The sequence below is a fragment of the Narcine bancroftii genome, chromosome 3, assembly GCF_036971445.1.
Source record: "Narcine bancroftii isolate sNarBan1 chromosome 3, sNarBan1.hap1, whole genome shotgun sequence".
NCBI lineage: Eukaryota > Metazoa > Chordata > Chondrichthyes > Torpediniformes > Narcinidae > Narcine > Narcine bancroftii.
Window position 1 is genome coordinate 18,015,506 of NC_091471.1, and position 15,073 is coordinate 18,030,578.

The following is a 15,073-nucleotide window of genomic DNA, read 5'->3' on the forward strand; positions in this document are numbered from 1 at the left end:
GGAAATAGAGGTAGAGAATATAAAGAGGATGAGGATAAAGGAAGAGTGGAGATGGGGAGAGAATGGTGAGAATCCAGAGTAGAGACTGAAGATAATGGAGTGAAGGTGAGGATACAGATGGAGAGAATGGAGTGGAGGGGTGAGGAGAGATGAAGTGAATGTTATTGAAGGCATGTGAAACTAGTGAAAGGGCAGTAGAGCAGGGAGTTAGGTTCAGTCTTGTTGGATTTAGGTTTCAGTGCCTTCCCTTGAGTAGATCAGACTGTCAACGCTGAAATTGTTGTAGAAATGGCTGTTGAATTGATTTCCCTGTCCCCCAGTAAAGGAGCTATAATAACCCGTGCGGTTTGAGTGACAGGTTTCCGTCCCGTCGGCTGCTTCCTGTGAGGACAGAGTGCTGTTGGACGTGTAGGAACTGAGTGAAGCCATGTTTCTCTGGGTCAAGTCACCAGCAAGTCCCATTGACATGGGTCTAGCTTGTGCTCCAGTGCCGATTGATGCCATGCTGTTGAAGAAACCACTCAGACAAGGGCTGGACGAAGGCGTGGAAGGTTTCGGCTCATCGGTGGAGCCGCGGGAGTGATCCAGGTCCAGGGAGGTGGTTTCAAGCAGCAGAGACGAACTGTCTGGGATTTTCATGCCTGGCACTGCAGCAGCATCTTGGCTCTTACCAGCAAACGAACTACTGATCGTTGAATTAGGATCGATTCTCCGTTTTCTCCTCCTGCGGAAGTTGCCATTGTCGAACATTTTCTCACAGTTGGGATCCAAAGTCCAATAGTTTCCCTTCCCTGTTGAGAGTAAATTGATCCCAGTTTAATAGTCTAATAACATCAAGGAAAAAAACAAAGGTGGAGCAACTGGAAGACCTAGCTCGAGGTCTAGCAGGAAATTTGGAAGAGAAGGAGATGCTCAAGCTTGACATCCAGGCCCTACATCAGGACTGAATTTACTCCTTCCCTCCTCAGATGCTGCTTGACCCTGCTGAGTTCCTCCAAAAGAAGACAAATAAAAAAAAATGCAGATGCTGGAATCTGGAACCACACAGAATCTGGTCAGAGGATGGAGAAGGGTCTACGGGAGGAAATGAATGGTCAATGTGTCGGGCTAGAAACCCTCCAAGTTTTTGCTCCAAATTCCAGTCCCTGCAGTCTCATGAGTCTCCAAATCACTCAAATTGTTATTAGTGTGTCATGTACCCAAGAACGTGCAGCAAGCAAGTCTTCACTGGACAATGAAGATTTTGCTTCCTCAACACTCTTGGCTGTATTTTATGGATTTTAGTCTGCTGATCACAAAATTAAAAAAGTACCGTTTTTTAGATATAACCTATTTTTGTGATTTCCTGTCATATTTTAAGCTGTGGCATCACTTGGGTTGGTGTCCACTGGTGCGGTAACTCACGGTGTCACCCCCCTCCCCCCACCAAGGACTGAGCATAGAAGAAACAGGTATATGTTTCTCGTATGTCTGGGGCAGCAGCAGCACCCAAGGAGGGGGTTGGGGGGGGGTCGATGACAGCACTGAGTGGGGGCACGGAGGATGGTGGCAGTGGCACTGAGTTGGGGGGGGGGCCTCACTGTAGTACATTAGAATGTTCAAAAACTAAATTAGCATACAATTTTAGCCTTGTAGGTATAAAAAAAATGAATTTTTTTTGTTGTTATAACTAACTACAGGGATTATTTTTATAAAAATAATAAATTTCTGCTGAAACATGGAAAAAAAAATTTTAGACAGTCAAATGACTGATGGTGTCGCCCGGTGTGGTCTGCACTTCCCAGTAATTTTAAGTCTACTTCAGGCATACAAAACCATTAAGTGCAACATGTCATTGAAAATTAATTATCTGCACTCGCACTTGGGATTCTTCCCTGCCCATCTTGATGCAGTCAGTAACAAACATGCGTTACGAACCTAAATGACCCCAAGACCCAGCAGCAATAGACATTCACCATGACAAGTGGCTTTCAAATCAAAAGTTATTTTTAATCAACTTCAAACATGAAAATAGAATCAAACTTTAACTTAACTATATTTATACCGTACTCTATACTAACCCAAATTACCCCCTTCTAATGCTAAGTGCACATATATGTAATGTGTGTGTGTATTTAAGAAAAGTTCTTCAATTCACAGTTCAATCTCACTTCTTCCAAGTTCTCCGGATGCAGGCAATCACCATACTGTGCACAGAATTTAACATGTATAACGTTCACCAGGCTTGGTGCTTGAAGGGTAAATGTTTACCACTCAGGAAGGTAGGGTTTGCAGAGAAATATTTGCTGCTCCAAGATTTCTACAACTGAGGTACCACCACTAGTCACCTCAGTGTCTCACTGATGAAACTTGCCCCATCAAGGTCTTCCAGATGGTAACCTCTTTCTTCCAGCTACCACAGAGTTCCATTCCTTCCTCTATTTCAAGAGAAACATCAGACAGATAGCACTTCCAGCCATTTACTGCTCTAGAACTTGCTTTCATCAGTTCCAAACAGTTTTTCCTGGATTGCACTTTTCAGTTAGTTGTCAGTCTCCCACACGCTGACTGACCGACTGACTAACTGAGGTGTTAACTCAACTCTCTCATTTTTCCAACTGCCACTCCAATGAAAAGCTTGTGACTTATTTGACTTGCAAAACCCCCACCTTCTCCAGCAAACAACGGGAGTTCTTCCTTCTGCTCCCTTCTGTTGTTATCTTAGGTAAACAACCCAAGATTGACCTTTCTGTGCACTCTGCAGAAAGGGTACTGATAGACAGCATGACTCCAGCAAGACAATGGTCAAGCATTTTATGCTGTCAGTTCAATTAACACCTACTTATGAAAGGTGCTTACATTCTCCAGAGATCTTCAGTATTTCTTCAGTCTTTCAAATAAGATCTGTTTTAAAATGTGTGAATGTATGTGACCTACTCTAAATCTTATACCCCAAATATTAATATTGTTACACATGGTGAAAGGTTCCACCAGGACATTGCGACCATGGCGAGCGGTATCAGGGAAACTGGCCGACTACTGTTGAACACTGACATGAGAGGCATCAGATGCTCAGTGCAAACGAAAATCAGTGGCAAATCATTTTTGGATCAGTTGAACTAACAAAACGTGTCAGCGTCATGGATGTGATTAAACCTGCTAAATTCAAGAAGTTATTTTAACGTTTCTCCAACTTCCTGCATGATATAGCAAATCTGAAAGTATCTTTGTCTTCATCTTAAAGTTGTTTATCATAATCGCCAATGTTTATTTGAATAAAAAATGTTGTCCTCTTTCTGCACACATTTCTTATTTAATTGACAATAAATGGTTTTAAAAAGATCAATCGAGGCTGCAGATGCTGGAATGTGGAGTAAAAACACAATCTGCTGGAGAAACTCAGCAGGTGGCTCGGCTGTAGGTAGACTCTGGACCTCCTGAGCTCCTCCAGAGGATTGATGCATCTGCAGTCTCATCTTTACCCCCTCCTCCAGCCAACAACTCAATTCCGATCAGAGGCAGTGAAGTTAAAGTGTCGGCCACTGGCTGAGGGAGGGCTGCATTCTGAATCCCTTTCCACGGATGCGGAACAGGGTAGTGAGCACTGGAAAAGAGGACAGGGTTGCAGCGGAGTCTGCCACAGGAGGGAGGGGCCCATTCACAACTCCAGGCAGCTAGCTGGGATGTCGCATCCTCATTCCTCGCCTATTCATACAACTTTGGCTTGCGTTCATTTTGGAAGCAGTTACATCGACTTGGGATCATTGTTCCGACAGTTGGTTGTACATGACTGGAGACACAGATGCAAAACACCATCTACTGGACGAACTCAATAGGTCAAGCAGCAGCAGTGGGAGGAAAAGAATGGTCAATGTTTCTGGGCTAAAACCTTTTTTTAAGAGCATGCCATCAAGCTCTTCCGTCCCACGAGCCTGTGCCACCCAAATACACCAACTGATCTATCACCAACCCCTGTAGGTTTGAAGAACAGGAAGAAACTGGAACACCCGGAGGGAACTGTTGCAGGCACGGGGAGAAGGTAGACAGTGCCAGATTTGAACCTGGGTCGTTGGCAATGTAGCATTAGGCCCTATCAGGTGGACCCTCTGCCTTGAGGGCAGTGGCAGGAGCGGATCTTAACTTGTGGACTCACCTAAAAGGGCTGCTGCAGCATTGCCTGGTCCACCTGAAGGGCCTATTCATATCCAAAGGTGCCTCTGGATCTGATGGAGGTGGGTGACTGGTGCAGCAGCGCCACCCGTCATAAAGATGCGGCAGAGCAATGACTGTCTTCCCTACCCATATTCCCCCATGCAAGTGGGTGTACTCTGTGTTTCCCACAACAGTTCCAGCTGCGTGAGGGATTATGGGTAGGGAAGACCGCCCTTTGCTCTGCCACATTTTGAGCCACAGAGAGTAGACCTGGCACAGGAGTGCCCAGTTGAGGTATGACTGCCCGCACCGGCCGCTCCTGCCCTGACATGCCCTGCCAGCCATCTCTACCCTGATGTTCCCAACTGGCCATCCCTGCCCCGATGTCCCCAGCTGTCTGCCCCAACATTCCCTTCTGGCCACCCCTGGCCTGATGGTGCCCACCAACCTCCCCTCCCCAGTGGGGTGGGGTCTTTCAGGTAGCGGGATGGTGGGAGGCGGTCAGGCAGTGGGGCGGGAGGTGGCTGTCAGGTAGTGGAGAGGGGCTATCAGGCAGTGGGGAGTTGGGTCACCATCTGACAGGGTCATCACCCTTCCCCCAGGCAGCTTACAGACTCCTCGTGAACACATTTTTTCCTTCCCCAGGAGGTTGGTGACCAGAACCAATCTGCCGCCCTTGCTCTCACCTCCGGGACCCATCCTGCTGAGGAAGCATGGGAGGAGCCATTACTGACCTATTGGTGGAAGAGGTGCAGCTCCTGCATGCTTACATCCAGTACCCTAATGGCCACGAGGACACAGTCCTCATCCGGGACCTGGCACGTGCCGGAGACACCCACCTACCCCATCCCCGACCACCACATTCACAGACATTGGCCCCTACAGGGACTTGATACAGGCTAGCGACATCTCTGGGCTGGGACCCTCGTTCTGCCAAGCAGACCACCACAACCGCCCCCAGAGACAGCCAGACCCCACCCCCTACAGCGACAGTCTCATCCCCTCACCTCAAGACACCCAACCAGCAATGGAGCCAATCAGTACCTCCCCACCCCCCAGCGGAGCTGCACATGTCACAGGGGCAGAGGAAGCCACCTGACCGGCTGAGCCTTTAGGACTGGATTTTATTTTTTTTCAAGAGGGGGTATATACTGCTGCTGCTCTGTGTATAAGTGGCTGGCCCGCCCACTGATGACCTGACCCTATGTAACCCTTCCCCCATGACCTGGCCATAAAGGTCGACCTCCCTGACCCCTTCCATCCATTTGAGCCCAAGGAGTTGGGCCAGCTGAAATCAAATGTGTATTAAATCTATCAAGCCACAAGGGGGGAGATTATGTGACTTAACACTGGGGTGTTCAGGCCACCTGAAAGGGCCTATGTTGAGTTTACCTTGTCCCCTTTATCCAGACTGGGGAGATGATAGGGACGAATTTCCTGCCGCAGTTATCGTGACCCCCACCCCGTCCCAGGGACACCTTGCTCCTATTCAATTTGAAGCGAAGTGGGGTGGGGGGGGGGGGGGGGGGGGAGCCAGGCACACCTTGCTCCTATTCAATTTGAAGTGAAGTGGGGTGGCGGGGGGTGGGAGACCAAGTTATTGAGAGTATTAATCGGAGTGGGCGGGTGGGATAAGACCAGCTTTGTCTCAGTCGCTCACAAAACCGTGAGACAGAAGGACGCAGCTGGCTAAAAGCGTATGGAACACACAGAAAGTTGTTGGAGTGGCTCAGGAAGTCGGGCAGCCTCCACGGAGAGAAATCGATGGTCCGCGGGGACTCGAGCCTTGCTCCGTTTCTCACCCCATTCAATGTTTGGCGCCAGCGTTGGGATTGGGAAGGCAGAGAGTGTTTAATTGTGGGTCTGCGACTCGATACCAATATATCATTAACTAATATTGCGGCGATTGAGGGCGGGTTTGGAGTTTAAGACAAAACCGTGATGAAGTCAACGGGTCTTAGAGACCTTTCCCTCTCACACACACACACACACACACACTGCTCTCTGGAAAGCTCAGCGGAGATTTCATTAAAAGGCACCGCGCTCTGACACGAAAGGCTGCAGACCCTGTGATTATCTGGAGAAACTCAGTCAGGTAATGACATGTTACCTAAACCTTGGTCATAGAGCTGTATCTCCAATGGACGCTGTCTGTTTGCGTCCTTGCCGGCTCACCTTTCCCTGTGCCATCTCACCGTGTCAAGTAAAGAATTGGCCATCCAGAATTGAGATCTTCTGGATCATGAGGTGGGCTGCGGACCGGTGACCCTGTCGGTGGATATATTTAAGACAAGAGATCGGCTGATGTTGGTATATTAAAGGAATTCGTCCGGGAAAATGGCACAGCAGCCAGGAAGGGCTGAACGGCCTTCTTGCTTCGATTTCTTTTGTTCTCGACTGCTATCTCTAAGGGAGAGCCAGAATTGGGACAATTCTTTTACAGAGAGTGAGAGGTAGGTGCCTGGAACGGACTGCCAGCGATACAGGTGGAATTCTCAACGGGGACCTTGCGCCACCCCACCCCTGGGAGCCATAGCACATTTCTTTTCACCTCAAAGTAACTGAGTCGACAGAAGTACAGAAGAAATCAAACTGACTGCTTCACAGGTGGGGGGGGGGGGGGGGGGAACACTTTAAGTAGGGTGAAAGCACACCCAGAGAATAGCTGTTCTCCATCAAAGTGGAGGAGTGGATAATGAGCAAGTTGCTGATCTTTTAGCTTAATCGCGGCATACGTGATACGTGACCGAAGGGCCTGTCCCTGCGCGGTGTTCTGTGTTCCACAAGAGTGCCATTGCTGGAATCAGGGCCAAAACAACCTGCTGGAGGAGTAACCCGTATCCTGGACAGTCGATGCTCAGGGGGACTCCTCATCGGGACTGAAAGCGCAGTAGAGAAGTAGCCAGCTTTACAGTGGAGGGAGGGGGAAGGATCTTCTCTTGAGATGGTTGAGAGTTCGCATAAAAGAGACCCTGGTCCGTTTTAATCGATGGGTTGCGGAGAGAATATTGCCATCCAGGACGATGAGACTTAGCAAAAGAGAAATGCGATGGGGGGTGGGGGGAAACACTCAGAAGAACAAAAAATGGTGGCGGCTGCCACCCCACCCCTGCAGTTGACGGTAAACTGGATTTCACAAAAAAAGGGTGGAGATCAACACTGACAGATCCGAACAAAGAAAGGGGGGGGGGGGGGGGGGAGCTCTCAGTGGAGAATTATGTTATGCACCAAAGATATCCAACTACCGTTTCGATCTTGAGCCCTTCATCAAGGTGCTGGATTCGCGCCCGAATCGTGGGTTATGTATCTTTATGCTCGCTACATAATAAGCGGTTTGACCTGCTGAGTTTCTCCAGCATTGATTTGTTATATATTTCTGCATTTATTCTTTTCTGTTTTCATGTGCAGCTCAACAAAATAAGACTATAAGCGTATCACGCCTGAGATTGTCTGACCTCTGAAGTTAAACAGGCTCAGGGACTGGTCAGTACTTGGGAGGGGGGGGGGGGGGGGGGAGAGACCGCCCAGGAACACCAGGTGTTGTGAGGGGCACTGGACAAAGTGGCGACTCTCTGTCTGCCTCACGGTAGACAAAGGTTAAAGAATTTCACGTATGTTGCATTCTAAATGTAGTGTTACGTGTCAATAATGGAACCTCTAACCTTTACATTCTACTTGTGTACTTGACAATAAACATATCATATCTCCTTTAACTGGGTATGGTAAGAACGCCCATAGCAAGTCAACTCCAACATGCGTACACGAGTAGAAAGTAGGCGTGCAATAACCCATGACAGTATCAGAATTAGGTTTATTCTTTCTGCTGCGTTGTTTTTACTTCACCCACGGTGCCTGCAGACTTCCGTGTTTTACAGTGGAGAATGATCGCTGGCGTGAAAACTGAAAATACTGCACTCAAGCAGGTCCGACAGCATGTGGGGGAAGAGAAACATAACTTTCCAAGAACAAGACCCTTTGTCAGAATCTTCCAGCAGAAGCATTAACCATCTATATTTTCACAGATGAGGCCGAACGTTAATATTGAGTTCTTAAAAATTAAAAAAACCATCAACCATCCAACTTTTCACAGAAAAGTTGTTGATATTGTGTGCTTCCAGCGGTTGTTTTTGTAAAAAGAATCAGTCATTGCAAGTGGGCTCCCCCCCCCCCCCCCTATTGAGAGTAAGTGAGCTGCAACCCAAGGGGTGGTTCAGGGGGAACTTGTTCACTCAGAGCGTAAACGGAGCTGCCATTTGAAATGATGAAGGCACAAGAGAAAAAAAATCGGACAGGTACATGGATGGGAGGGTGATGAAGGGACCAGGGCAACACGACTCGACGTGGTTCTGATTTTTCATTTAAATTCCTAACCACAGAGCACCTATGGCATAGGGATTACTTAAAGTAGTATGTGAGTGGGGGGGGGGAGGTTCAAAACCACTGAACTTCTGCTAAATTAGTTCAGCTCAGTCTAAAAGGACCTGTTTCCGGTGCTTCCAAGTAATTTTTACAAATGGTGGCACTAACGGGTTGGGCCGAGCGGTCATTCCCTGGGCAACCCTCTCGCTGAATGGAACAGGGTCGAGCAGCACGAGTTCTTCCAGCCGACTTGCGCGTTGCTCCAGACCTGCAGCCACTTACCTGGGTCGTCCTCGTCTCTGGGCACTTTCTTGAAGCAGTCGTTCAGGGACAGGTTGTGCCGGATGGAGTTCTGCCAACCGGCTTTGCTCTTCTGGTAGAACGGAAAGTTCTCGGCCACGTACTGGTAGATCTGACTGAGGGTGAGCTTGCGCTCCGGGGCATTTTGGATCGCCATGGCGATGAGCGCGGAGTAAGAGTAAGGGGGTCTGACCAGTTTGAGGAGCTCCTCCTGGCTGTTGAGGGAGAGCCAGCCCAGGTCGGAGCCTGCGAAGCTCGGGGAAGCGGGCAAGAACTGCTTCTGGGACCCATAAGAAGGCGTCCCGAAGGAGCCGGGGCCACTGCCGTGCAGGTAAGGCGACGAGGTGTTGGCGGCGGCCCCGTTGAGCCAGAGGTACGGGTTGCTGGGTCCGTGGTAGTCCCCCAGAGCGTAGCCGGGTGGTCTCTGCGCCCTGTGCAGGTTCTGCGGATGGCACACGTTGTAGTTGTCGCAGTAGACGGCCATCTCCGAGACGTGCTGGCCACTTTTGGCTGGGCGATGGGTTGAACTCGACTGTTGGCGCTCAGGCAGACCGACAGAGCTCATGCTCCCCCGGCGAAACCTGGGGGAGGGGTGGGTGGGGTAGGGGGGGCGAGAAGATCCCTTTTCTCAGCTTCCTGCGGCGGCAGGTGCGATGAACTGCCAAGGGATGCTTTATTTATACACCTTATCTCCAGATCACAACGCCCGGGGCCCAAGGGGAGCCCATACCCCACCCCTCTCACTCTCCGTCTTGCTCAGCCTGTTGAGAAGTTAGCGGCTGAAAGGGAGGGTGGGTCGGCCGAGGAACAATGGTGCGAGCTCGCCAATCAGGCGCCTGAGCAAAGGCGGCCCCTTCACTCCCCTCAGCGTCTCTCAGCCCCGCAACGGAGCGGACTTTCCAATGAATGGAGATCACATCCAGTTCCCCAGTTTGGCCCGAAATCTGTTCAATCCTTGGTGATCAACTTCTTCAATATTCAGCCGGAAAGTTTCTGAAAGGACAATGGTCCTAGGGATATGTTTCGTTTAAAATCACGAGTTATTTATTTTTTAAAAACTTGTATTTAGGGAATTGCAATTTATACAACCTGTTCTGCACAATCCTTCTGCTGCAAAACTTTGTTCACGACAATAAACCTGTGGCATCTTCACTGTATAGACTCGGAGACGTTGGCAGACTTTTGGAGAAGTCCTGACTTTGCAGAACACGTGGGGACTCGGTGAATAAACTTAATCGGCGCTATGTAAATAACTTCCCACAACCAAACCGTAATGTTTGGCAATTGCACTCCCTCCCACTACATTTCTCAGATTTGTCAGCGGGATTTAGAGAATTCCCCACCCACTCCAAAGGCATTTGTGGAAAAGGACCATCTCTTCAGTCAACAGCGAGGAACCCAGCGGATTAGACAGCACCCATGCACAGAAACATCAGCCAACCTTTCGCGTCGGAACCTCTTATCGAGCCTCGTGTCCCTCTTATTCCTCCGACGGACGCAGCAAGACAGGCTGAGTTCTTCCAACTTTTACTGTCTTGTGACCATTGACCCGCTGAGTCAAATTCAAATTGCTCGTCACCTGTACTCAATATCTTTTCTTGCACTAACTGCAACTCTCTCCGTCCTCATAAGACTTCATTTAAACAAAAACCTTGGAATATTGTGGTCATTTCAAGCATACTATCGTCGCTGGTGTATCTTACGTTTGACTGCAAGTAAGAATTTTGGTGCGTCTGTACATGACAAACTCACAGAATCAGATTGAGAAACAGAAATTATCGACGCGAACAAGATACAACATTTTTTGATTTGCAAACATTCACCTTAGGACACTAAATAAAAATAGTGGAGGAAAGGTCAAAGTCAGGCAGAGTCTTTGGCTCATTCAGGAATGAGTGCTTGTCTTTAGGCTCCTGTACCTTCCCCTCCCCCCGTGGTAAGCACAGTGAAGAGGGCATGGCTTGGGTGTTAGAGGACAGAGGCAGATTTCTTAAGACACCACCTACATAAGATGAAGTGGTTTGGTACATATGATGCTGCAGGCTGAGTTAACAACCCTCTAGAGTTTTTTTAAAATTCTTGTCCTGAGTGTTGGCGCTTCTGTACCAGACCGTGATGTCACCAGTCAGAATGCTCTCCTGTAGACGTTTTCGAGAGTCTTAGGTGAGATAGGGAATCTCCTCAAGCCTGCTTCGTGGTGGAGGCCCCAGTAGATGCTGACACCCAGGAATGTGAAGTTCTTCTCTCCATTGCTGAGCCCTCCATGGCGACTAAGCTGAGTTCTGACCTCCACAATCATCTCCTTGGCTATTACTTACAACTGGGCGAGAATTTGTTTTGCTAATTCAGTTGGAGAGTTTATTCATGAAATACAATGGAAGTCGCCTTTTCAGCTTGGACCAGCAACATTACTGAACTAGCCAGCGGCTCGAAACGGCGTCTTCATTCCCGATTTGATTTGATCTCGATGTCTCTACATAACTGATCGACAAAATCGAATTTGACACCGAGTGACCTAAAGCAAGTGGCCAATAATTTGATGAAAGGCGTGGCTTTTGAAGGAGCAGAATGAAAACTCGATCCAGAAGCCATCTGAATTGTAGCGAGTTTCTCTAATTATGATATCCAACGATTTCCACGGATCAACGCTTTTACGCGGGGATGTGTTTACTGGGATATTCATCTCCCAAGTTGAATTAAAATATAGACGCCCATCACGAGTATTTCGATGAGGGTTAAAGACCATGCAGAATTAGTGATACGAATTTTAAAAATCTACTGGTAATTGGCGTGGGTTTGCAACAGCTCACATCGTCCCCGCAGAGCCCACCTCACTGACAAAAGGCAAAGGAGGAAAAACCCAACACCCAACCCCAACCCACCAATTTTCCCCTGCAACCGCTGCAATCGTGTCTGCCTGTCCCGCATCGGACTGGTCAGCCACAAACGAGCCTGCAGCTGGTGTGGACATTTACCCCCTCCATAAATCTTCGTCCGCGAAGCCAAGCCAAAGAAGAAAAGAAAAGAAGACATCGTCTGATCTATTAACATCCAAGGATTTGCTTGCAACGCGAATCATTCCAACCTGGCGGCGGCGTTATTCAATTAATATCCAGCAATATGGGGAAAGTGGATTTAAATATTCGACCGAGTGTTTAAGAATATTTGTGCAAAAATGGAGAGTTGATGAGGCATTTGAAATTATACACAGGGTTCCACTGAGGGTAGAACACAGATTAAGGGGGACATTCGAGGGGGGGGGGTCTTCTTCACGCAGAGAGTGTAGAACGAGCTGCCAGCTGAAAAGTGGTGAATGCAGGCTCGATTTTAAGATTTAAGAAGAATATGGGCAGGTCCATGGATGGGATAGAAACGGAGGGCTATGGACTGCGCGCAGGTCGGTGGGACTGCAGACTAGTTGGACCGAAAGGTCTGTTCCTTGTGCTGTAGTGTTCTTTGGTGACGAACGAGGGGTGCAATGCGGAAGAATGTTTTCAACCAGCCTTGAAACGAATGCATCGAGACTTGTATTGAACGGGTTCGTGCGTGGTCGTCACTGGGACGTTGGTTGGTTTCCCTGCTGGGGGCAGCGCGCTCCAAATCTTGTCCTCCACTTTCAATGCAAATTGGAACTAATTGGAGGACCTAGACTACTAAAGAGGAAATAAATGATGACGATCGTTTATTGTCATACACAGAAGTACACCTGCACCGAAATTCTTGCTTGCTGCAGCCACGCAGTCATGAAAGGTACATCAACTGCACTGAATGGCCCCGGAATAGAAAGAGATGATAAATATAAACGACAGATAGAGAAATGAGTATTCAGTTACAGTTAGGGCAAGAGGGGATTTAAAAAAAAGGATTAGTCAAACGAATTCACCGCCAGCTCGGCGTTCTGAAAAAAAATACACAAGGCAAGATAATGTTTCAATTCTTTACAGGGTTTCGAAAGTGGCTGAAATGAATGAATTGTTTGAAGAATTGATTATTGCCTGGAAATATATAAAAACTTAAAAGATCCCAGGGAATCAGTCAGCTGAAAAAATCTCTCTCTCTCTCTCTCCCCCCCCTCCCCCCTTTCCTTCCTCCTCCCGCTACCATCACTTCCCACCAACACCCCCCCCCCCTCTCTCTCCCTCCCGTCTCACATCCACCGATGCAGTTCAACGGTTTGAGACTGACATTACCAATAAACCGTAGATAGGCTTTTCCATCATTTTGTTTGAAAACCAGAAACGATCGCGGTTGGGAAGGGCTTGGCTCAGATTATAAACCGACATTTATTGTTTCCAATAATAATTTCAACTTTAACCTCAGCAGAACTTTAATAAGGGGAAGACGTTCGATTTGATAACAACGTGCGTTCGCTTGCACGAGTTGGTGGTCTGCAACAGGCGTTCTGCAGAGATCGGGACCCCTCTTCGGAGGCGCGAGATTTACTGCTAAAAGGAGGATATGGGGTTCCTCTGCAGGACCCATCGGCCGGGATCGTCACGCCCGAGACTTGCAACATCCTGCTTTCGATTCACTCGGATGGGAACGAAAGCAGATCAATAACATCCTATACATTAAGAAAGAGAACTGGGTTTAACATTGGTATCAGGGTAGAGCAAGATCAATCATCTGACAGCCCTGGAAATGGCCTCATCTGACCCATATTGCGTAAAATTTCTCATCCCGTGAATTAATCAGGAAAATTGCAGAGGGACGTTTGAGATGTGAAACTAAACAAGGCGAAACCTGCTTTGGGCTCCTTTCCCGCCTGTCCCCTTGATATGATCAAGTTGTCCCATGCAAGTCACATGTGCCCTTCCAAAGTAAGGTCTAAATCTATCGCGGCGTCACAATATTAAATGTTAAGTCATATTCTGCATGACAACTCATTTGGACATTTTGTTCTCCTTTTCAAGTCAAGTTAATCGGCACAGGTAAGATCCAACGGAACAGCGTTCTCCAGACCCCAGTGCAGACACACAACCAGCACATGCATGTGCAGGTCAAGTATCCAGATTGTTTCGTGAATATGAGAGTTCCTTTGGTTGTTCAGCCATCCTACTGCCAGTGGGAAGAAGCTGTACCTCAGTCTGATGCATCCTGCATCTCTTTCCTGACCGGAGCAGCTGAAAGACGCTGTGTGCAGGGTTTTGCAAGAGCAACGAAAAAATAGACCCTGATTCCAACCCCCCCCCCCCGTCACCCAGAGGTTCTCGATCGTTGAGGAGTCTGGCGATCAACCGAGCACCACGACATGTCAGTTCTACAGACCCAAGTCATCCCAAACCGCAGAGGAATGGTGCAATTTCTCCTTGAGTGAAGACCGGACCACGCTTTGGTGCCGGGATAATTTGCAACCTGCGTCGAATAAGCAATGACTTTTAAGGGTGTCCGATTGGAATTGACGAGGGTTTCCATGTTTGACTGTCAGTCGTGTCTAGGAGCTCTTTTAAGAGTGTCCTGACCAGCTGCATCACACTGTGGATCAGTTGCTGGAGAGAAATGGATCGGAGGCTCCTCCACAGGACTGCAAGAGTGGCAGAGAGGATCACTGAAGTCCCCCTCCAACCCATTTGCGTGATCAACTGGGATCATTGTCTGAAGAGGGCACGCCACATTATTGAGGACCCCTTCCACTCCATCTTTCAGCTGATCCCATTGGGAAAGAGATCCAGGAGGATCAGAACCAGCACCACCAGGCTGAGGAGCAACTTCTTCCCACGGGCAGTGAGAATGCTGAATGACCAAAGGAACTGGCCACACTAACCATCTGAGACTCCCAGAGTCATTAAACAATATTCATTTAAATAGATGCCATACTAGTCCTGCATATATATTTGTCTGTATGTGTGTTATGTCTGGTTGTATAATGATGTGTTGTGCATTGAAGACTGGACAACACTGTTTAGTTGGGTTGTACTTCTGCAGTCAGATGACAACAAAATTAACTTGACTATTGGACGTGATTTTCAGGACACATCCAGTGAAACACGAGAGTCTGCAGATGCTGTGATTGTAGTAAATGCATAGAAATGTGAGACAAACTCAGCCAGTCTCCCAGCATCCATAGGAGGTAAATATATATTCCCAACATTTCAAGGTATAAGCAAAGAACAGGAAGGCATCAGAAAAAAGGCTGAAGAATGGGAGGGGGAGGAGATAAAAGGTGTTCATTAGATAAGAGGAAAGGTGAGAATTGATTTTGGCTCTGTGAAAGGAGACAGAGGGAAAAGGGAAGAGAGAAAGAGAGAGTGAGCTGGGGGAAAGGCAAAAGGGGAAGAAGAAG

At 48.2% G+C, this 15,073-nt stretch overlaps 1 protein-coding gene across 1 annotated transcript; it reads right to left on the minus strand.

Moving 5' to 3' along the window:
- Window positions 1-228: 228 nt before the first annotated feature.
- Window positions 229-9,355, minus strand: foxi2 (forkhead box I2). Its single transcript, XM_069922737.1, has 2 exons — window positions 8,773-9,355; window positions 229-791 (listed from the first exon to the last, which is right to left on the minus strand). The coding sequence occupies exons 1-2, from the start codon at window positions 9,353-9,355 to the stop codon at window positions 229-231; spliced, it is 1,146 nt and encodes a 381-aa protein (XP_069778838.1).
- Window positions 9,356-15,073: the final 5,718 nt, after the last annotated feature.